The sequence below is a fragment of the Oenanthe melanoleuca genome, chromosome 7, assembly GCF_029582105.1.
Source record: "Oenanthe melanoleuca isolate GR-GAL-2019-014 chromosome 7, OMel1.0, whole genome shotgun sequence".
NCBI lineage: Eukaryota > Metazoa > Chordata > Aves > Passeriformes > Muscicapidae > Oenanthe > Oenanthe melanoleuca.
The window spans coordinates 4,797,842-4,821,441 of NC_079341.1; the positions used below are offsets into that span (position 1 = coordinate 4,797,842).

The 23,600-nt window shown below is 41.2% G+C and overlaps 2 protein-coding genes across 9 annotated transcripts in view; both read left to right on the forward strand.

The window, feature by feature from the left end:
* Positions 1-652: 652 nt before the first annotated feature.
* Positions 653-15,395, forward strand: ACADL (acyl-CoA dehydrogenase long chain). Its single transcript, XM_056496396.1, has 11 exons — positions 653-1,010; positions 2,305-2,466; positions 4,865-5,002; positions 5,425-5,589; positions 6,429-6,495; positions 7,682-7,846; positions 8,441-8,542; positions 9,662-9,775; positions 11,768-11,895; positions 13,820-13,906; positions 14,729-15,395. The coding sequence occupies exons 1-11, from the start codon at positions 937-939 to the stop codon at positions 14,820-14,822; spliced, it is 1,296 nt and encodes a 431-aa protein (XP_056352371.1). The 5' UTR covers positions 653-936; the 3' UTR covers positions 14,823-15,395.
* Positions 15,396-15,742: 347 nt separating this feature from the next.
* The window catches only part of KANSL1L (KAT8 regulatory NSL complex subunit 1 like), a 59,979-nt gene continuing 52,121 nt past the window's right edge, over positions 15,743-23,600 (forward strand). For 3 of the 8 annotated variants that reach the window (XR_008840913.1, XM_056495901.1, XM_056495903.1), the window contains exons 1-2: positions 16,075-16,373; positions 21,906-23,023. Coding sequence is in view for 7 of the 8 variants with exons in the window: in XM_056495901.1 (XP_056351876.1) it covers positions 21,936-23,023 (1,088 nt within the window). In the remaining variant the exon portion in view is untranslated. Of the gene's footprint in view, positions 15,907-16,070; positions 16,374-21,905; positions 23,024-23,600 lie in introns of those variants that run through there. The other 5 variants (XM_056495902.1, XM_056495904.1, XM_056495909.1 and 2 more) reach the window with 5 other exon arrangements.

A 23,600-nucleotide genomic window follows, 5' to 3' on the forward strand; every position in this document is an offset into this window, starting at 1 on the left:
AAAAAAGAGAAAAAAACTGCTAAACCAGCGCAAAACAGAATAAATAAAAAAATACAAAAAAAAAAAAAAAAAAAGAAAAAAGGGGGAGGAAAAGCGCGTGCTAAACCACCACAAAACAAACAAAAACCACACACAAAAAAAAGAAGAAAAAAAGAAAAAAAGAGAAAAGAGAAAATAAAAAAAGCGAAAAAAAAGAGAAAAAAGCGCCTGCTAAACCATCACACAACAAACTAACCAAACAAAAAAACCTTAAAAAACACAAAAAAAAAAAAAAAGAAAAAAAAGAGGGAAAAAAGCGCGTGCTAAACCAACACAAAACAAAAAAAGAAAAATCACACACAAAAATATATAAAAAAAGAAGAAAAAAAGAGAAGAAGAGAAGAGAAGAGAAAAGAGAAGAGAAGAGAAGAGAAGAGAAGAGAAGAGAAGAGAAGAGAAGAGAAGAGAAGAGAAGAGAAGAGAAGAGAAGAGAAGAGAAGAGAAGAGAAGAGAAGAGAAGAAGAAATCGTGCTGAATTCTTTTGGCGGTCAGGTTCTGTAAATGAAAACCCATCGAAAGCAGGAGCGGGCCCGCCAAGGCAAAATGGCGGCAGAGCCGCTGAGGGCAGCCCTGAGGGCTCCGTTCCCGCCACGCCGCCCCGCCAGGGCGCCCGCCCCTCTCCTGAGGGCTCTGAAGGAGGACGATGGAACCCTGCCTGTCCCTCACATCGACTGCCATCACACGGGCCGCCTTCAGCGCACAACCCCTACATCGCTTTGCTGTCACCTTTGCTCCCGTATCCTGTCGTGACGCGATTGCAAAGCCACAGTAGAAAAACATTAATTATCCGACGTTTCAGCGCGCTCCCGGCCCCGCCCGGACGGCGCTGACAGCCGTGGGTAGGCGGGCGCAGGCATAGCCCTCAGGGCTCTCTCCCGTCCCGCCCTGTCCCGTAAGATGGCGACGCGGGTGCTCCGCCTGCGCGGCCTCCTGCGAGCCGCCGGCTCCCGCTCCTTGTCCGCCCAGCCCAGGTGAGCGGGGCCGGCCGCGGTGGGCACCTCTGCGTGAGGGTGGGGGAGCTCCCCTGAGCTTGGGGCTCTGTAAAAGCCGCGGTGGATACCTTTTCCCGCCTGCTCGGGGCTGTGTGGGTGTGCTGAGCTGGGCACCTCTGTGTGTTCGGAGGGTGGGGATGCGTGTGGTGTGTATATGTGTAGCGGGAGCTTTACGGGCGCTGTGTGTGCACATATATATGTATATATATGTGTGTGGGGCCCCGGCGCATCCATGGCCGCGGTGTCGCGACCTTTGCTCCATTTCCCGGCCGTGTCCCGTGCTGGCAGCAGGTGACAGCCCGACCTTGCCCGGGCACCGCGTTCCCCCGTGGCGGCAGCGGGAGCACAAGGGCTGGAGTGGGATCGCACCTTCCCAGGGCTGTGGTTGGGAATAAGGGACAGCCAGGCCCTTCCCTGTGTGATATGCCACAGTGAAACAAAAGGTTGGGCTTAAATCAAGCTCAACATCATCTTAAACAGCTTTAAAAATAAGGTGGGGTTTTTCAGAGAGTCACTGTGTGTCTGGATTTGTGGGTTAAAAATACTTATTTTTTCCAAATATTATTAGAAGTAGAGTCTGTGTTTCAGGGGGATTTTTGCACTGGCAGAGCTTGATTAACTACGTCTGGTAGTAAATAAAGACTTTTGAGCAAATAGGCTCAGCTGAGTTCTGTAGGACTACACACTGTTGATGTGTGGAAGTTCTGAGAGATTAACAAAACAGTTTGAGAAAAGTCAGTGCTTTTTCCATGTACTCAGCTCTGCATTTAAAATTTCTGTTTCATGGCAATGCAATAAAAGCAAGTCACAGAATCCAATGCACAAATATGAGGAGTGAATTTTCATTTCAGCCTTAAAGTAGTATGTCATCTTTGATGTTCCAAACCTCTACAAAAGTGTTGTAACCCCTTCTTTCATATTTCATAATTATGCTTCCATGTGTGGTTTCTACTATTGACATTGCCACTATTTCATAATTTTATTTTTACATATGCTTTCATTAGGGTAATTTTATTATTTTAGCTTAGTATGTATTATTGTTTTTAATTTAAGTGTTAAGGACAAACCAGCCTTGCTTTACCTCCATTAATAGTCCAGTGGAGTGCAGTGTATGTTAGTTCTTTATATTTATCATGGGTATCCTTTAAACCTAATGATGTGCCAGAGTTGGGATGTGAACTGTTTAGTAACACAGGAATTTCCTCCCTTTTAAAAGGGTTATGCAAATAGGGTGTCTGTGTCCTAACAGATGCATTAATTTGTCTTTTTCCAGTCCTCTGCAAACAGAACAGCATGGCACAAAGCGCCTGGAGCCATCTTCAGCTAAAACTTTGATTGATATAGGCACTCGGAGGATCTTCTCATCAGACCATGATATCTTCAGGGAGAGTGCCAGGAAATTCTTTCAGGAAGAAGTGCTGCCTTTTCATGCAGAGTAAGATAACCTCTTCAACATCTTGTCATTTTTCCCCAAAATGCTTTTTGTGGTGTTACTCCTCATACAATGGGATGTAAATGTTATTAGTTTTTATGTGCACTCTTTCTATTTCAAATTTACCAAATTAAACCTATGAAAGTCATGTGTGAAGGAAGATCACACATTATCAAAATTGAGTGCATCCTTTGAGCTCCTGGGTGGGCAGTCTCAGCTTAGACCCATGAGCAGACAAATGCAGTTTGCAGCTGCAGCAGAGTTTCCCTGCTTCTAGGATTAACTGACACAGATGCTTTTGGGGTAAAGTTGGGGGACAGTTCAGTTCCCACACGATTGGGAAATAGTCACTGAAAAAAATGCTTTGGTCATGTGTTACTGTGTCTCTTGCAGTACATTTTGTAGCTACATGCAAGTACATGTAGCATGGTGAGGCGAGTTACTCATTACCAAAAAACATGAACAAAACATCTTTGTTTGGATTTCTTTATTTTTTGTTTCTGTGGAAATATGTGTGTTTTCTGTACAGAGTAGAAGTGTTGCAGTTCCACTGAACTAAAGCTGGAGGGTGGTTTTAGCCCTTATTTTAGTCATATCCAATCACATTATAGTGGTAAAAAGGAAAGAGATTAACTCAGGGTATGGTTTTGAACCAAAAGTGTCAAGCTGTATTAGTGTCTTAAGCAATTTCTAGTTTACTTGAAGTGAAAACAGCAAGGGATAGTGTAGGGCTTATTCTGAAACTGCTGTGCTAGATGGGAGGATCCTGACACAGCTCAAATGTGTATCCACAAAGAGCTGAGGTGCCTCAATTGAGGGCAGGAATGAGCAGCAGGAGGCTTGCAGGGTGGGTAACAGGTTGTTCTTTTATCCTCAAACCACAGCCTTATAGTAGTTTGCTCTTCCACTATACAGTCATATTCTGCCCATAAAACCAGATGTTTTCCCTCACTTTGTGTTGGAAGGACTTCCAAGGCAGGTTTGTGTACATGTATTGGCTCTGCTTGAGGTTGCTGAAGATCCCCTTTACCCTCCTGCTGACACAACCATTTTTTGGGGAGGCTGGATCAAGTCGGGCTTGTGTTCTTGCATCACTCCAGGGGCTAATGAAGCACTCTGTTCTTACACCTTTTAAGTAAACAAGGAGGCTTCAGGCACAGTATTAGTTTTCTGGGCTGAGGTGAAGAGTATCAAATACAAATGTAGTGTCAGTGAATGTGATTGTGGATTATTGTGAGGAGAGAAGCTTTCATGCTGGGTGAAGTAGAGAAAGGAATGTCCCTCAAAGTGGGGATCAGGGGGAAAGCAAAGATGGTAAAAATAAATTTAAGATTTCTAGTGTAGGAGCAAAAGCTCTGTAAATCAGATTAAATACTGGAATAGCTTGCCCAGAGAAGCTGTGGCTGCCCCATCACTGGGAGTGGTCAGGCCAGGTTGGTTAGGGCTTGGAGAAACCTGGGCTAGTAAAAATGTTCTTGCACATGAAAGGGGGTCAGGACTGGATGAGCTTTAAGGTCCTTTCCAATCCAAACCATTCTATGATTCTGTTTTATGTGTAGAATAAGTTACTTGATTAACTGCAGGTAAATAGCTATGGTATAGCTCTGCTGCACACAGGTGTGTCAGAGGAATATCTCTGATATAATCCAGTTACCATATAATTTTAAAATAGTGGCATTTGAAGAAAAAAGCATTAAAAAAAGAAAACTTGGACCTTTAATGGCCATTCAACATTCTGTTGAGTTGCAAACCCCATAAAGAGGCACTAATTTTTCAAGGACAGATGATTCCTGTGGAAGCTGTCAGCAGATAAGCCTCAGCTATATATTTACACAAACCTGAAAGTACCTTAAAACAGTAATTTACCAAGATACAGTACTGACTCATAAGAAGGGTACAGGGACAGATTTTTATATAAAACTGACTAAAGTGGTATCATTTAGTTCTGATAAAGCATTTTTCATTGGTAGAGTAGAAGTCTGAAGGCAAAAGATACTGATGTGTTATATTCATTTTTTATGAGGGTAAATGTACATATGTAAATAGAATGTTAGGAGGATAAAGACCTGCCTGTAATTATCCAGATGGTTGGGGCTAAATTGCCTAAATCCCAGTCTGGTGTAATTAAGTCTTAATGAAATCTTGTCAGGTTACACATTGGAGGCAAGAGTTGCAACTTGCTTTACAGTTGGTGTCCCTGTAATGCTGGTGTCATCTGTGGACTTGAAGATTAGAAACTCTGTAATTAGGCCACAGCTTACTGTCTGTGCCATATCCTTGTCTGTGCACCTTCACACTGTCTGTTGGTGCTCCAGTGTGAAGCAGATAAACAGTGTGACAGATAAACACTAGCATGTGGGGGGGTTCAGTGTGTGACCCTGGCTTTGTGTCTGTTTTACAGATGGGAGAAGGATGGCCAAGTGAGCAGGGAGCTCTGGGAAAAGGCTGGACAGCAGGGTTTGCTGGGTGTTGCTATTGCTGAGAAACATGGAGGCATCGGAGCTGATATTCTCTCTTCTGCCATCGTCTGGGAGGAGCAGTGAGTACCACATGCTTCAGGAAGAATCTCTGTGATCATAATGTTTGGAACTGTATTTTCTTTCCAAGTTTCCTCATTATGGACTGCATTTGCTTTCAGAAAATGATATTACCTTTCCCCTGGAAGGGGTAGTTTACACATATGTAAATCCTTCTGTTTTAAGTGTTCTGAATCGTTGTTTGAGTAACACTGGCTTTCTGACTGGGGGAAGCTTTTTTTTTTTTTTAGCCTGGTAGGTTATGTACCCACTTGGCTGTGAAATTAAATTCTATAAATAATGGTAAAAGTTCCAGAAGATCTCTGAAACTTCTTTGTAGTGGGGTTTTCTTCATTCTTGGGTTTGTGCTGTAATGGTGCATGTTCAGTGTTCAAATCTTTGATTGTACTTTTTTCTGAACTCTCCCCCTCCCATTTTTTTCCAGGATGTATGTTAACTGTACAGGCCCAGGGTTCAGCCTTCATTCAGATATAGTCATGCCCTACATCGCAAACTATGGCACTGAAGAACAGATTAAACACTTTATCCCCCAAATGGTTACAGGCAAATGCATTGGAGCTATTGCCATGACAGAGCCTGGGGCTGGCAGGTAAGCCAAATACTAAAACAGTGGTCTCAACATTACTTGCTGTCTTTTGATTTGTCAAGTGGAAAACATTCTGAGCTTCCCGGTTAGTTACTTTACAGATTATTCTATCCTACATTATAGGTGAGACTGGAAAAACCTGTTATAGATTACTTTATTACAGCTCTGTCATTTCAAGATAGTAGTTCAGATTCCATTTCTGTACTGTCCTACTGTGGGCAAATATGCTTTTTATTTGCTTTTGCAGTCAGAGTTTATAGTTACCAACTTGCTTGTCATGTGAACGTATTTATAACTTGAAGCATAGTCTGTGGGAAATTACATACCTTGGTAAAGAAGGCTTGGCTTTACTATTAGCTTTTTCTGTAGAACAGAACACCTTGTTTTTCTTTGCTCTGAGTCCTTTCAGAGAGACACATGAAGTACAAAACCTGTTGGTGTCATGTTTCTCCAAATGACAGATGTTGCTCATGGCTTTTCACAGAGCCTCCAGATGAGGATTGAGCCTGTGTAGAGAATGTGGTTTCATCTGGCATTTGTTGTGTATACTGGTGGAGGTGGATGCTGACCTGTTGATGTCAGTGTTTGTATTACACCACCTGCCACAAGCAGAGATGGGGAAATGGGGCCTCATGCTCCTGTGTGATTGCCTAGATTTATCATCCTTTGTCACAGTGTGCTTGTGGTTTCTGTCACACTTGGCTGTTTCACAATGTCTCACTATCACTGAGCCCATGTCTGGATGGTATAAAATCTGCCTTATTTTGTACTGGATAGAATTCAATATACAAATTGCAACTTCTGGAATGATTTTTTGAAGGACCTTTTGAATTTTGTTTTAGTGACTTGCAGGGAATACGGACATATGCAAAAAAAGATGGGAGTGACTGGATTCTTAATGGGAGTAAGGTAAGTGCACTGACATACCTACTGCTCATAGGCTTTAGGAGCTGAATACATTTAGCTGAATGCAGCAGGATGTTCACTGCTCTCAGCATCTCCTCACAGTCTTTTTGCTTTTGGTTTGGATTTTTGTGTGCGTTATGTTGTAGTTGTTTTTTATCCCAGTTACTTTTCTCTAATAGGTCTTAAGATATGTCTGTTGCAGGCAATTTACAAACTGATTTATGGGAGGGCTTGTATGTTTTGGTTAAAATAAGCCTCTTAAAAGGCTTATTTTCCCTTAAACTGTGAAGGAAAGGGGGAAAAATGTTCTGTGTAGTATGAACGGTATGGTTCTTAGTACTGATGTTTAACAATAAAATATATACACTATTGTTGTGAAATCTTCTGTAGCCTGAGTAAAAACTTGTGTTGCCACAATGCAAGCTGTGCAAGCTGTGAGTCTTTATTCAGGAGCTTAGTCTTGTTGGTCTTGTTAGAAAAAACCAAAAACATCTGCATCAGGTACTCTCACTGTGTTATCAAGCTGTGGCAAAGCAGTTTTTTCGTTACCATAATGAAAAATAAGAAGGCAGAAATAGTGTTGAAGTGGGAGTGTGGGTTTAACAGATCATTTTTTTGAAAGCTGTGAAATGTCTTAACCTTCTTTTGTACTGCTGCTGTTAACATAGTACTGATAGAGAGTTCTGGTCTTAGCAGAATTTCAGTGGTGAGAATGTGTGCAAGCAGATACATATGCATAGGACAGAAAGCTCTCTTTTGCTGGAATTAAGATGGATCATTTGACAGGCCCATCAATTGTTCTGCAGGACAATAGTAGGCAGTTTTGATGAGAAGCTGTTGATAGTTTTGAGTGTCATTCTTTACTAATTTAATTTCTAGACAAGACAACCTCTGTGTTTATTTAATATCTACATTTGATACAGTATTCCTTATTTATCATGGGATAGACAAAAGAAATAGAACTGTGCATTCTTTAACTTTGCACTTCTGCCCTACACAATACTTCTCAAATTAATGTCTGCCTTGTTCCAGAACACTTTATATCAAAAGCTTGAAATTCTTCTGGACACTTGAACGTTGCCTTGCAGTTCACCTTTGAAAGTGTCAGTGTAATTTTACTTCCTGCTACTTGGTGATCTCTTCTGACCTCTATCCACCTTGCTTTTTTCTAAGCTGCCTTTTTTGCCAGGTGTTCATCACTAACGGGTGGATGAGCGACGTGGTGATCGTGGTGGCGGTTACAGACCGGGAGGCGCGGTCCCCTGCTCACGGGATCAGCCTCTTCCTGGTGGAAAATGGAATGAAAGGCTTCATCAAGGGGCGCAAGCTGAACAAAATCGGCCTGAAAGCTCAGGTGAGTTCATACAACCTCCAATGCAATTGACTTGGAGAAAGTCTAAACCCACTTAATGCCTGGAAACTGCTAAATAAATATGAGATGGAACTATGGTTCTAGTCTAGTTGTTAGACTTCAGAGCACAAACATGCAACATGTATCCTGGTTTTGCCTGTGGAAGTCTGAGGTGTGTGATGTGCAAGGAGAGGCTGAGAAAGCTGGATGCATTTACTCTGAAGAAGCCTGGAAGAACAGGATCTTACTGATATGTTTAGCTGTAGAGATGGTGGGGCCTGATCCTTCTTTGAGGAGCAGACTGAAAGGAGACAAGTTACATTAAAGAAAATTCTTAGTAGGTGTTAGGATAAACAAGTCCACTGGGAAAGTGATTTGATGCTTGCACAGAGGCTGAGAGAGGTCCTGGAGCCTTCATCTTTCAAGCTTTGAAAAGTTTAGCTAGGCAAGGCCCTCAGCTGATTGTTTTTCTGCAGCTGCTCTGAGTAGAATGTAAACTTGATAACTTTTGGAGGATCCTTCCAGGCCAAATCTGGGGAAAATTAGTTTAATGGGAATGTCAGGCTCTCAACTGTTCTCCATTTCAAATCCTCTTAGGATACAGCAGAGCTGTTTTTTGAAGATGTGCGGTTGCCAGCCAGTGCCTTGCTTGGAAAAGAGAACAAAGGCTTCTACTATCTGATGGCAGAGCTCCCTCAGGTAAAAGGAATGTGAGTGTTTGCTGTCTGCAGGAAGAATACAGAGACAGTTCTTGTCATTAGTCCTGAAGTTCATGTATTTTGTCAGCCACCTGGGTTGCTGAAGCAGGATGCCTTTGTAAAACCCCAAAACATTTCTATGGGAAATAGTAACCAGATATTCTCAAGAGGTCAAAGTTACACAAGTTTACTGGCAAAATATAGAAAATCAAGGAGCTTTGACAAAGGGTGTAGTGCAACATCCAATTAACATCAAACACTTACCTTAGCATTAACTTAGTCTAACTAAGCAATCTTTAAACCCGTCCCATGTTACATTATCCAAAATGTTCAATGAAAAGAGAATTAGAAGAAGAAAGGGAGAAAGATAGATAGAAGAAATACAGAAAAACACACATATAACCACCAGCTCCTGAGTTCCAGTGGTGATGAGGTAGAGACTCCAAGAGGCTGATAGGGTCAAGACAAGCTCTCCTTGTGGTCAGCCTTTTAAACCCCAGAGCCACATAGTTCTAGCTGTAGAATTCTTTGGGCATTGCTGGAAGTGTTGATACCCCACCAGCTCAAAGACAGATATCTTAATCAACAACCCAGCTATTGAAAAATCTGAGGATAGTGTATTAAAAAGGACATACCACAGATTTCTTGTGTACTTCTACTATGGAGGCACTTTGCTTAGTAAATTGAGTGTAACTTGGACATCTGATTAATTTGGCATTCTCTTTCAAGAAACAAGCAGTGCTGTTCTAGCTCTTTGCAAGGAATAGCATATTAAAGTTACATGGAACTCTGTTCATATAGCAAAGTAAAGAAATTGTTTAGCTGCCAAAACACGTTCCTAGTTTATAACTCAGTTTATGAAATTTTGGAATTATTTCAGAGGACAAGGAGGCAGTGCTTTTCAAAATGTGTCTGTGCTTTTGTCAAAGTACTTAGAGACAGCATGGCATTTGTCCTACTCATTAATTTCAGTAATGCGGTATGTCTGGTTTGATATTTTATGTGACTTCTGCTCCCACTCCCTTTAATGAACAACACTGAACATCTGTGTCCTAATTGTGCATCTGATGCAGAGAAATGTAGGACTAACTCAATTGGATTCTGTAATTTGTTTCAAAAGGAAAGACTCCTAATTGCTGATATGGCTCTTGCTGGCTGTGAATTCATGTTTGAAGAAACAAGGAATTATGTGAAGCAGAGAAAAGCTTTTGGGAAGACAATTGCTCATTTGCAGGTGAGTAAGAACTGAGCTGCTTGTGTACAGATTCTAGTGTGTGTTTGCTGTCCAGCTATGTATGTTTAGTAGTGACCAAATGAAAATCATGGGGCTGTTTTGAAAGGATCATTTTCAAAGCTTTCACTATTGGGCTGTGGCTGTTTTTTGCTTCAGTGTTATTCATTTTTGAAATGCAAAAATAATGATTTTAAAGAAGCACCAGAAAAGCCTTAGTTATGTATTTTATGACTTGGGTGGGTAACCTCCCAGCAGTGCTGCTTCTGAGAGGGAAGTAGGTAGGCAGGAAGTGTACTGGCTCCTTGCTGCTGCTGAGGAACTATTCCCTTGTTGATCTTAGGCTTGCATTTTACTGCCAGAGGTGCTAATCACAGGGTCCTGCCTAGAAATACAAATACAATTGCCTGTATTTGTCTGTGCCTGAAATCCTGGGGGCCAGCTGTGCAGGTACTGTCTTCCTCTGGACACGGAGCATTGCAGAAAAATTATTTTGGAGGCTGCTGGAGGAGGGCCAGCAGTGCCTGAGTGGTGCAGAGGTGCTTCATGAATGTTGTAATGAGATTCCTCAGCCAGCTGCAGTCTGGGTGTTTGTGTGACTGCATGAAAAGCTGTTGGGTCATGCTCTGTGGGCAGAGCTCACTCTTGATGAGAGTAGGTAATTGAGTTTTGAGATGTTTGTGCCTGCACTAGTCATAAAATAGATGTTGCTTTCCACAGGATTGCTATACTACAATTTTCCTGATAACAATATTAACTGTTAGGGCTGAAGGAGGCCAAGCTCCTGCATATTTGTTTTATAGGATAAAGCTGACTCACGTGGGCTAAAGATGTTGGCTGTCTCTTTTTTTTATGTATTTTTTAAATAATTAACAAAAAAGTCGATTTCTACATCTTGAGACTTTGTTTCTCAAACTCAAGTCTTTCAGAACTGAATCTTTTAGAGGTTGGAATGCTAGGTATCCTTCAGAGGATTATGATCTTCATGTGTTTTTAAAGCTAACTTTCAGGAATCCATAATTCCAGATGGGATTTAGTATGTGCAGTCTGTGACTGAAACACAAAAGGACTTTATTTTAACTTTTTTAATGTAGGTAAGGGATGTTTCCTATTTGTAGTAGTTCACTGTGCAGAGATCTCCAAAATAATCTCCTTTTTTAAGCTAGACCACCAGAAGGTGGACAATAAATTTCATAAAGTACAGTATTTTTGCCAAAATAATGTATTTCTGCATATCTGTTCAATTTCCTTTTTTTGTTGCTGATGACTTGCTTGTGCATATTATAAATAATCCTTTCCAATTAGAGCTCTGCCTTGGGCTAATTCATTTAGTCATGCCACATTGCAGCATTTGAAATGAATTCTTTCCTTGTAGTAGTACACTGGTCCAGTTTATTTATTGTCAAGGGAAGCAAGATTTTTTTTTTTTTAATACATTTCTAGAAATGCCTGCCTGGTCTGGTTGTACATAACCTTATGATGGATTTTACTTCTTCTATCTAGACCTCTTTTCCAGTGTAACAGAACTTGATGCTGAAAAACTTTCTGATAGTCTAAAATTTCTTTTATTTTTTGCTTCAGTCTCTTTGCATGTAGCTTAAACTCTGAAGAATACCTATAAAAAACATTCAATAGATGGTGAAATGTTATTTAATTGGGAAAGTTCATGGCTCTACAGAGTAAAAGGATGTTTGAGTGACAGAGCACTCTGGGCCACGTGCTCTCTAGGAATTTGTTTTCCCTTTCTCTTGTGCTTTTTCTCTTAAATTTGTGTTTTGAGTTGACCTTTACAAGTAAAGAGCAGTAGCTTTGTCTATTAAGACTAGTGAATACATAATTGTCTGGAAAGTATGGTGTCTCATGATGTACAGAGCCAAAGTTTGAAATAGTGATTTCTAACAGCAATCCTTTTGGAAAATGCTACATTTTCTTCTTTAAGTATTAAACTGCATGGTATTTCTTTCCTCTGTCCTCTCTGTCCCCTTCCAAAACAAGACAGTACAGCACAAGTTGGCTGAAATAAAAACTCAGATTTGTGTGGCCCGAGCTTTTATGGACAACTGCTTGCAGCTCCACGCAGATAAACGCCTGGACTCTGCCACAGCCTCCATGGCAAAGTATTGGTATGTGCTTACAGTCATCTGCAAGTGTTGCATGATCTTAACTCTGATGTGGTCAACAAAAATCCAAGTTACATTGAAAACCAGGGTTGCTTAACCAGATCAATTCCAAAACAAAGGCATGCTTTTCAAATAGGCTTCCATTAATAACAAGTTCATGCCTCTGTTTTAGCTTTAATTAAAAGTGAGTGCTCCATTGGTATTTAGACAAAAATTTACATTTCATTGTTAGCAGTTTGTTGTTGAGTGTCTTTTGGTTTTCTTTGTTGTTTTTTTAATGGGGTATATGGCTTGGTTTGGGGTTGTTTTTAAAGCAAAATGTGAATATTTGGAGCCAAATTTAAGTAGATTTGAAGCTCTATGATACTGTTTAGTTAATGTTACTTAACAATAGCTGTTTGACCTAGCCAGTTTTCAAAGCTGTCTGGTTTTGGCTACAGCTGTTGCTGTAACTGAGACTGAGCAGTGTTTTCCTTTATTGTCCAGAACTACTTCTCCTTCACCCCATGCTTGTTGGTGTTATATATTAACTTAGTTTTGCCATAGAAAAACAACTGGAAACATCTAAGGTAGTGGTACATGAATTTGTATAGTTTTAGCTTGTTGCAAAGATGGGAGAAAAAAACCACACTGGGCATGAACAAAGAAATTTGTGGAATATACTCAGGTTTACAGGTTTTAGGCTTTTCAAAATAAGTATAGAGGAAATGAGCAGAAATATTTACAATGGAAGGAAGAGTTTTGAGTGCTACTCTTGGCAGTGATTACCTAGAAGTACCAGGTACAGAAGCAGAGGCATTCAGTTTTGAGGAGGAAGAAGCAACTAATGCCAGCTGAGATATGCAGACTCACTTCCTCAACAAATTTCCCTAAGCAAGGCTTTTGAAACTCCCTCACTTTCACAGCTGTTTACCATCATGATTTGTTGTAGATTTCATTTCCTCTTTCTATTGTGGAGTCCCTGTGACCCTTCCATAAGACTCACTTTAATGGTCTGGAAAATACTTGAATGTAGAATTGTTTTATTCTCTAATGCATTAGGAGATTCTCTCTAGTCTCGAATTTTCCTTCAAACTTTTTGTATAGTCAATGGCTTGAGTTAGAGCTTTGAAGGATTTTAAAACCAGGTTTGTGCATCTCCTTTTTCATATCTGGAGAAAAGTCTGTAGGTTTGTTTTGGTTTGTTTTTTCTTGTGGTGACAGGTTGTGGTACATACCTAAAAGAATTTGAGAATATATTTAGTAAAGACAGTTGCAGTAACTCACTGCTGCAGAATTACAGTTGGTATAATAAACTGTAAGCATTTAAATGAAGGGATGATTTGGGGAAAATTATTCCATTTTTCCAGAAGAAAGCAATTGGCTTGTTATTTTCATTTCTTCCTTTGCCACTGAAAGCTATACACTTAAAAAGTGGGGGTTTTTTCATGGCTTCTAACTACAGTTTCAGCTTCCAGTGTGATTTAATTTTTTCTTGCTATTAAATACATATTTTGCAGTCAACAAATGCTGTTGAAGAATTACAGTGTGTTTTAGAATTGAAGGCTATTGCAGAAAATAAATTATGCCCAGGTGGTGGTTATGCTCAAAGGGTATCCTGGTGTGGCTAATGGCAGTGGTGGGGGGAAGCCTGGTTTATTCTTAATTTCTGACAAAGCTGAAGGATTTGGCAAGAAAAGAGACTGTATCAACTTGCTTCACAAAAGGATTCTCTTGGCCTCTGAGAAAGGTAAACAAGCCTGTCTGTTTTGAAACCTTGCCTTTTCTTAAAGCTGTCCCATAAAGGGAACAAACTTTTAATGCATTAAATGGAGCAGTATTTATTTCTTACTAATCATGTTATGTTTTTTGACTTGTTAACATATCTTTAGCTTTTGTTTTGCAACATCATGTCCTTCTAAAAGCAAATTTCCTTTTGGCCATTTAGGTGTTCTGATCTCCAAAACAGCATAGCTACTCAGTGTGTACAAATGCACGGAGGATGGGGGTACATGTGGGAGTATCCAATTGCAAAGTAAGTGTAACATTTCAGATTGTATGGTGAAAGATCACCAACAAAGTCAAACTTCCTTTGAATCTCTGTATTGTTAAGTGTTAGTAGTGATTTACAGTTCCTTTTCTTATCAGGTTTGATTGAAAGGGAATCTACTGTACAGAGGTCTGCAGGAAAGCTTTGTTTTGATTCTCCAAATAACACATAAGCTGTCCAGCAATTATTTTCTGGTTGTTGTTGTTTTTTTTTGTTTTGTTTTGTTTTTTTTTCAAAAAAGCGAAGTTGGTTTTTTAGAAGAAAATGTTAATTGAAAACACAGGAGCAAAGCTATAAAAGTAGAAATGAGGGGAGCAAGTTTATGTTTTATCAGAAATTAAATGCATGTGGGTGAAAACATGTTGATCAGATACCACTGAGTATCAGATTGTCAAATCAAGAGCCTAGCTGGCTCATTTAGCTTTTTTTTTTTCACCTTTTAAAATGATAAGGTGTTTATATGTAGAAAAAGGAATTTTCCATTCCCATTTTTTTCTGTCTTGATAAATTTCTCTGTCTTGATAAATTTAGAGACATTTATGGAGCTTGTGTATTATCTGTGAAGTTTGTGTACAGGCCATGTGACACACTAAGTAGAGATTTTGGTGCTGTTTTTATAAAAAAAACAACAAAGGTGGTAATATTCTAGTTGAAGCCTCTTAGAGAATAAAAATTACTTTGTCAATTAGAAGAGTATATATTGAAAAGAGGGATCTCTAAAGATATATATTTTTTTAATTGTATGTTCATTCTGAGGCGTTGTTTGTAATATTTCCTTGTTTTATTTTGTTTTTTTTCCTCCCTCAGAGCTTTTGTGGATGCCCGTGTTCAGCCAATCTATGGTGGTACCAATGAAATAATGAAAGAACTGATTGCTAGAGACATTATCAGTGACAAGTAGGGCAGATGCTCACTATGCAGAGTCGTGCAAAATCCTTTTCTATATTAGCATATGGCATAAAATCAGACATCAGAATGTAAGTAAAATAAATGTGCTGTATGATCTTCTAAATTTAAAGGAAGAGACATTTAGAGCACATGCTCTAATAACAGTAATAAGTGTGCTCACATGCAGGATATTTAATATTTAATGAATATGTTATCTTTGTACAGCATGGAGTACTCTGGGTGTTGAGAGTTGCAGTAGTGAAAGGCAATTTTATCTCTGGAGCGTTGAGTAGCTTGGTCTTGGGACTTGAACCCATTGTGTTGAATCTAAACCTCGCTTTTCAGAATCAAATCTCGAGAGAAGCCATATTCTTAACAAATAAAATTAAATATTAATGTAACTTTGAATGTGTATTTCCCCTTGAGAAGTAGAACTTGACACTCTTGCTGTTGTTGCCATCCACCTGCTCACTGTACAGCAGCCACCTGCTGTGCAGCTTAGCTCTATGTTTACATCTAACCCGGAATGCCTTATTTTAATTACTTTGGTCAAATAAACATAATAAAGCATTTCTATGCAATCGCACGCTTGTTTGCGGTTACTTCAAAGCCCGCGGGGAAACGGGGCTTCTTCCTTTGTGCCCACCAGGGCGCCGAGGGGGAGTTCGGAGGGGGGGAATGCGATGTAGGTGAGCTTGAGAGTTTTTTATTTGCCACGGTAGCTTGGAATGTGTGTGTTCAGGAGGGTTTTTTAGCTCTTTTCCCATGCTGGGCGTTAAGAGTTGAAACGCAGCGGGTCCCTCCCGTCCCACACGGCCCCGGCGCGCGGGGGGACGGGAGGGCGGTGTCCTCGCGTCAGGCGGGGCCCCGCCAATGGCGGGCGGCCACGCCCCCGGGCCGAGCCACGCCCCTCGGCGCCCCGGATTGGCCGCGCTCCTCCCCTGAGGAGCGGGGGAGGCCCCGCCCCGCCGCGCTGCGCTTTAGCTGGGCGCGGACTCTTCAAGAGCGGCAGTGTGAGCCGTGGCGGGCGCCGTGTTGTGCGGGCTTGAGGCGGCGGCCGCGGCGGCGCCGCTGCGGAGAAGCCGCCGGACGCGGAGGCAAGCGCGGGGCGCGGCGCGGCGCGGCGGGGCGCCGTGAAGCGCAGGGGGCACGGAGGGGCCGGGCGGCGGTTGGTTCCCGCGGCGGGAGTGGCGGCTGCGCATGCGCGGGGTGGGGGCGGGGCGGCGGTAACGGTCCGTGCGCGCGGCGGGGCGGGGCCGCTGGCCGTGAGGCGGGGGCGGGGCCCGCGCGCGCCTGCAGGGGCGGGGCCGCTCCGCGCCCGCCCCGCGCGTCCCACCCGGGATTTAAAGAGCGGATCGCAGCTTCCCTCCGGTAATCAGCCCGTACCTACCGCCACGTAGTCATTGCTTGGCTCCGAGTCACCCTGGGCGGGGCTCACGGAGCGGGACGCTTCGGATGGAGTGCTTGGCAGAGCTCTGGGGAGCAGCGCAGATCCAGGTCCCGCCGCCTCCTGCGCTAGTCTTTCCGTCCACGAAATGAAGTATCTCTCCCCACCCCAGCTGAGGTATTCCCTACCTGCTTCCCTTCCTACCCTTCTCTAACGGGAAGCGAATTAAAAATGGGAATTTTCAATTTCCAATTTGCAATGTGAGCCAATAAAAAAAAAAATCCAAATTATTAAAATATGCGGTTTGTCAAAGGGTAAATACTTCCTTTTTGTGCTTATTCCAATGCTAGAAATTACGCTGGATAAAGGCTGATGGATGTACCAGCTCAGAAAGCAGTCTGTGTGCCTTAGGGTTCTCCTGCTGTATTATATCCGTGGTTTGAGATCCTGGGGAATGTTCTGAGGAGCTTAAATTCCAGTCATCTTAATTAGTGTCATAAGAGCTGAGTGGGTCTCATTTAAGGCCAGGTTTTATAACCCTCTCTTCAGAGGCTGAAATTCAAAAGTATCACTGAAATGTTGATATGGACTTTATGATGAAAAGTATCAGAAAGTATTGCAGATATTTATGTTAGAGAGATTTATGTGTATGACCTACTTATTGAGGCACCTATTGTACTACAAAAAATATTTAACACGTGTTAAAAATTACTTCAGATGTTGCTTTGCAAATATGCTGTTGTAGACTGGGCAAGAATTAGTTGATGATATGGTAGTAAACTTGGAAAATATATCAGTTCTCTGTTCAGAAGCAGATCTGAACAAGGAGGAAAACAAACCTGTTCAGAGATTTTAATGAGTCATGGATTTTATCATAAATTAATACTAATGAGTTCCACTTGAAGTGCCTCCTTTTTGATGTTTTTTATGATTGAAACTTTGGGTGGTCTGTCTTAAATGAAGATCTCTTAGTGTTCAGAGAGAGATACTTTTAGGGGGGGATGTTGTGCTGTTTCCTGGTGGGTTGTTTGGTTTTTATTTTCCAGCAGAAGGAATTTGTGCTTATATCTTCTGGGGTATAAAAACACTGGAGTTGCAGTTTTGTCTGGAAAGTCATGCCTGCACAGTGAGCACTGCTGAACGTGGAGGCTCCCCACATAATCCTGTTTGGGTTTATGAGGTTTTTTCCAGTCTATTAATAGAACAAAATACTAGAATGCTTAAATACACAGCATGAGTAACTGGTCTGCTTTTGAAGTGAAAACAAAAGCTGCCTACTGAAATAATTTTTTTTTTTTCACTCTTAGAGGCTGGTCCCAGGTGTGTTAAATATGGACTTCTTCTCTTTTTCTTTCATACTCTAACCAGGACATGCCCAGTGGGACCAATATCTTTTTTATGGTCGCTGCTGCAGACTATTCCATGAGAAAATGCAGACTATGCTGTTGAGCTGCTCTTGCTATTCATAGAAATCACTATGATCCTGTAAGTTTTTCTGAATATTTGGAGCAGTAGTTAAGCCTGAGGGGTGCCTCCCACCAGGCAAGGCTTGAAGAAGCTGCCCAGGGTCAGGTCCTGCCCACTGCACTGGGCTGAGGCAGTGCTGCAGCAGTGCCTGTCTGCCAGAGCACTTTATTTCTGTCCAGTGATTATCAGGAAGGCTGCCCAGGAGGAGCTGGGGATTACAGGACAGACAGCACAAAGCTGTAGGAAACCAGGTTTCTGCAGTTGTGTTGCAATTTGCTTTTGTAGCTGTCCTCTCTTCTGCAGGCTGTCTGTAAGAGGCCTTAAAACAGGTTGAAATACAGTATTTTTGAGCATTCTTGCTGAGATTAATTTTGAGTGTTTCACCAGAGGCTGTCTGCTGTCAGGGACTTTGCTTTGCTTATGAAATGCCATCTAGGCAAGGAATAAACAGTGGAAGTTGGCTTATCTGAAACACTGTTATTCTGTGAATAAACTGGAAACAGCCATATTAATTTGAAATGTTGTTTGTAGGCTTTTGAGTTTCAAAACAAAAATAATAAATGTAAAAATCTTTTCCTGGTCTCAGGGAATCTCATTATCAAGCAGGAAATTTCAGGTGTTTATGAGGAAAGATAACTCAATTTACAAGGAGAGAAGCCTGCTACAGAGGAGCCTTAAAAAGCCTCATGCAAGTGGAGTTTTATTGTCATTGGAGACGAAAAGATCACAAACAAAAAAAATCCACTAAAAGACAAAGCAATCCTCCCCCCAAGCAAAAATCCCCCAGAACACTGTCTGCAGTGTTGTGTAACCAAAGTGATAGTGTTATGCAAGGGGGAGAAGAGTCAAAAAGTGAAAGGACTGTAAACAAAAGCTGGGAAGGGAGGGAATGCCACCCTGCGTGCTGGGTTGTGGCTGGGTTTTGCTGTGCTTCTTTTCATAGGGTGCTGCTAATCATCAGCATGTAGACACTAGTTTCAGGATTCAGGCAAATTGTGTTGAGGTAAACCTGGTAGGGGAAGGGTGCAATGAAGAAGTGTCAAAGGAGGAGGAAGAAACCAGCAGAGGGAGAGAAGTAGAGGAGCAGGATGAGGAACCTGTAGCTGCTGTGGTGGAAGGGAGCAGGGTGCAGGTTGGGCTGTAGTAAACTGCAATTCCCAGCTATATCCTCCTGGGTTATTAAGGCATTAGGGGAGGATAAGCATAAAGTCACTTTAAACATCAGTTGCTTTACTGTGTATGTCTGATACTTGTTTCTTTCCTTCCCCGGTACTTGTTTAATGTCAGTTTTTCTTTTTACTAATACTTTGTAGTCTTTCAAGTGGAGTGTTTATTCAGTAGATGAAAAGCAAACTGCCACTTTAGCAGAATTTCAACTGTTCTGGTTTTGAAACCTCAAGTAATACAAAATGGAAAAAAAAAATCTGTAAAATAGTTTACCTATGTCAAAAAAGCTTTTCCCAGAATGAAAATACTCTTCCAGTATACCATTTTGAAGTACTTATCTTCCCTCCCTATTTGCCTTTTTTTCCCCCTCTTTAAAGATAGCAGATTTTGCTTTGGAAACTCACTTCCAATACAGGTGGAATGAAATAATTTTTGCAGGTTTCTGCCAAAATTAAATAAAATGTATAAAAATATAAATTACAGAACTTTTGTCAAGCCAAGTACTTGTACTAAAATTTGTTTATAATTTTTTGCAGCTGGTGCTTTGTTTTGCTCCTGTACTTGTGACTTTTTTATGTATGTTTGTTTGCTTGTGTGTGTGTAAACTTCTTGCAGAAATGCCAAGGGCTGGGTACTGTGGCAGTCCCAGCTTTCTAAAGTTCTGTTCAATGTCACTGTAGTGAGATGAGCACACCTGAGTGCCTCACATTGTATGAAAATTTCCAAGTTGCTTGGTAAAGGGTTAATTGAGTGATTCCCCTTTTCAAAAGCATTTTACTTATTTTTTAGCTACATTGTAGCTGAAGAGTCAGGCACTCTAAATTAATTAGTGATTTGTCAGTGCTGTTTAGTTCAGTGTCTGTGTTCCATATGAGGGTACTTTGATTTCTTCCCCTCTTTCCCCTAGAAGAATTAAAAAGAAGTCCCCCAGATGAAAAAATAAAAAAACCTGGTAGTGGTATTCATTGTGATTTTGGAAATTTGAAACTGTACCAAAAGAATATGTGGTATTTGAGGGAATGTGATGGAGTTAAAACACAGCACTACAAAGTTTTGTGCTGCCAGTTCTTTGAATAACCTCCATCTTCATACAGGTATGTGATCCACATCTCCAAACTACTTTTTGCTTGAACAGCTCCACTGTGTGTGGATGTTTCCTGGGTTTCAGGAGCAGCAACCTGTGCCTGTTAAACCACTCAGACCAAGGGAGAATGGATGGTAAAGTTGGAACATTTATAAATACATTGCTAGGTGCATGTAGATACCAGGCTGTTCTTGGAGAGCTTCTTGGAATTCAGGGAGATGTCAGTCACAGGGACTTCTGAGCTCACATTAATTCCACATAGAAACTGTTCAGTTTTCACTCCTTATGGTTTAGCCATGCACAGTTGCTCTGACTTGCTGTAGTTGTTTGCCATTATATTAGGGGTAGGAAGACATTGGTTTCTGAATTCATACTCCTTTGGATTTACAAATTCACAGGCCTCCTAGCTTTTACAAGAGGAAAGACATGAGTCAGCCAGGTGCTGAGAGCATTGGTAGGTCATCAGAGCCTGTAGGATTTGGGGCTCCAGTTCTCAAGAGTGCATTTCCCTGTCTGATCCTAGAATGGGGCTCTTTCTGAACAGCTATCCACTGGGGATAGCTGAGCTCCTCTTTAGGCTGAAGTTATTGGCTTATTTATAAAGGTTAAAATCCTGGGATTTTAATGGTATCATTTACGATTAGCAGTAGGACCACCAAACCTGGTCCCAGTGATGCTAGGAAGATGATGTACAGAGATAAAAACCTTATGGATGAAGTACATGTGGAGCAATGAAAGGTGAATAAAATATACAGAGTGGTAAGGCTCTACTGGAGTATGTGGCTCTCTGTGTTTTGCTTCATGTTTTGAGGGCTGTAGAGCAAGTATCCAAACTGGTATTTCTCAGCCTTCAGTGTAAAAAACCTGTAGTTATAAACAAGCTAAGGCTTCAGACAGATTTTTTTTCTAACATCCCTATGTGGCAGTGTCTAAATCATTGACCCCTTGTGGGATCTGTGCATTGAAAATTGCTGAGCTAGGCAGTTGCTGGGGAGATCAAGGAAACTGGAGACATTAAAAGGAGGGCAGTGGAAGTGCTGCTCAACTAGCACACGGTTCAACAGAAGTTACTGTGGCATTACTGTGCTGCACTCACTTTTACTGCTGCTCTCTTATGGCTTCTGGTATTGGCTTTAGCTTCTTAATGAAGGGCTGGCAGGAATTTATCTTTCAGACTTCTGCAGGTTCAATTAAATCATTCATTGGGTTTATTTAACCATCTCCTAAACAAAGCTGTAAGTATTGTGCAAATGATTCCTGCGTGGAATAGATGCAGCATGACTTGGCAGCATAGCTGCTGACAAGAAGGGTGAAGGTTGACATTGGTCTTTTGATCCCAAAGTCTGGGAACCCTTTGTTACTTGGCAAGCCACAAGCAAAGGGATTTGTCAAGGAGAATGTCTTCTCTCAATGTTATGAAAAATAGTCTGTATGTATTATGTAGACAGTGCCTGATGAATAAAGAGTGGTATACAAAGGCACAGGAAAGAATTCTTTTTGGTAGGAGACTTCAGAACTTGGAGTTCTCTGTTTTGAAAGCATTAGCCTTGTTGATTGGTTTTTAATGTGTATTTATAAGAATATATAACAGTTAATCAAATGCTTCTTTATATAGATTTACAGTAAATATGTTTTTCACAATAGTGCCAGTCAAGGTCGTGTTTTTCAGTTTGGGCAAGGTTAGATGACAGACCTGAACTTTTTGGGTCTTATTTCTCAGACTGATAGAATCTAAAATGAAATGAGGTATGAACAGTCATTCCCCTGAGACATAAAGGTTTTCATTGCACATGGAACAGAGTGAAATAAAGAAAAAACAGAAAGAGTGTTCTTGTTTGACTTGGGAGGCAACATAATTTGTGTTCTTTAGATAATATCCTTTCTTATGGAATTTTTGAATGATGTTGAAAGAATGAAATATCTAACAGAGTTTTGTTGTATTTGTACTGTCATGAAAATGAGAAAATTTACATGGCCCATGTTATTTTCAGGTTTGCTGTAAACTGCCTGCCGTAGCTATAATGACACCAGCCCTCAGAGAGGCAACAACAAAAGGTCATGGTATCCACTTGTCACCTTCTTTGTCCTCTAGAGCTATGGAGTCTGATACAACTTTGTGCATGGAAAATTCCAGAGCAGTGGAAGAGAAGATAAAAGAGGACTCCATCGCACAGATTACTTGCTCAGTCCTGGGGTTCCCCACTGCTGAGCCCACCCTCAGGAATGATATCTTCAGTGTGCAGCATTTTGGTTCCCCACCATCCTCCAAGTGCTATCAGTCTGTCTTGTTGATGAGTACAAATTCTGCATTTAACAACAAAACTGGTAAGCAAACAAAAGCAGGAGAGCCTGGCTGCTCCAAGATGAGAAGGTCATTACCTAATGGTGCTGACACATCATTTGGTCATATTGGTCATTCAGAACCTGAGCAACAGGTCAAAGGGGCAGCGTTTTTAGAGACCACGACTCCAAACTTAGCAGGAATGCAGAGACTTTCAGGTTCAAGCGTAACTGAATCCAGTAATGCAGAAGATATGCAACTTTTAAATGGTAAATGGTACAAGAAGAATGGGGTTTTGGGTAGGGCTTTGGAAGTCTGCACTGAAACAATAAAAGGGGATTTATTGCACCAAATTCTTCACGGGCCTTCAGAAGGGATTTTGAGCTGCACCCAGGAGGAGGTGTATGCTCGCTTACTCCAGTGTGTCACTAAGCAACAAATGGAAATCAGTCGAGCCAAAAGAACTCAGAAGCGTTTACAAATGCTCCTGGCAAAGCATGTTATCAAACACTGTGATCAGCAGCTGAAATGCTTTGTGAAACATCAGCTTCAGAGGATGAAGGTTTTCCATGAGCCAGCTAGATTTTTGAGCAATAGCTCCCTCAGATGCACTGAAGGTTGGCCAGAAACCAGCACAACTCCTTCGGAGAGTAGTTTGAGTGTGGATGTACAGAACGGAGTTAGCGTTGCACCAGGTGAAATCCGTGGCTTTGCACTTTCTACTGGAGGGCTGCTGTCTCGAGTGGAGAAGGACCTGGACTCTGATGCAACATGTAGCAGCTCGGATGAAGATGGTGAGGAGCAGACTGTAAGAACAACTGTGGAAGCGTAAGTGTTCAATTCCTGCTTAGACTCATGTGCTTCTTACTTATAAATCAGGGTGGAAGGGTCTAGACCTGCAGATTCCGTTTTGTGTGAGCAACCTTGCTCAGTAGTCTTACTGAACTCAACAAGACTGACAGTGTGAGCTAGGTTTGGCAAAAAGTGAGAAGTAATTAATGCATTTCAGGAGCAGCTGCTTTACTAGATTGCAAAGAACTAGAATTTGTACTGCACTCTTGTCAGTTTGTATTACGTCAATACTGCTAATACTCAAATGGTGCTGTAAATCAAATAGTGATAGCTGTACATACTTGGGACCAGAATGAAAATACTAATTTTACTCTGGAGTTGTTAAGTATTAGTCAATATTAGGGTCTTGAAATCCACTATGTTTTGATAGAGAGTAAAAATTATCACCTAATGTGGGTATCAAGCCGTCCAGTATTTGGTGGTTGGTATTTTAAAAAAGTTTGGTTCTTTAACTTTTAATTTTAAAAATATTAATTTACTTACTGAAGTCACTCTGCAACTATGAATGTAGCTAGCAATGGTGTTTTTATTATTGTTGGTATCTTTTTCAGGA

Coding starts and splice junctions, on each gene's coding strand:
- ACADL (XM_056496396.1), top strand. CDS start 937: ATGGCGACGCGGGTGCTCCGCCTGCGCGGCCTCCTGCGAGCCGCCGGC. Junction 6,496..7,681: donor GGATTCTTAATGGGAGTAAG/GTAAGTGCACTG, acceptor CTTTTTTGCCAG/GTGTTCATCACTAACGGGTG. Junction 8,543..9,661: donor TGATGGCAGAGCTCCCTCAG/GTAAAAGGAATG, acceptor TTGTTTCAAAAG/GAAAGACTCCTAATTGCTGA.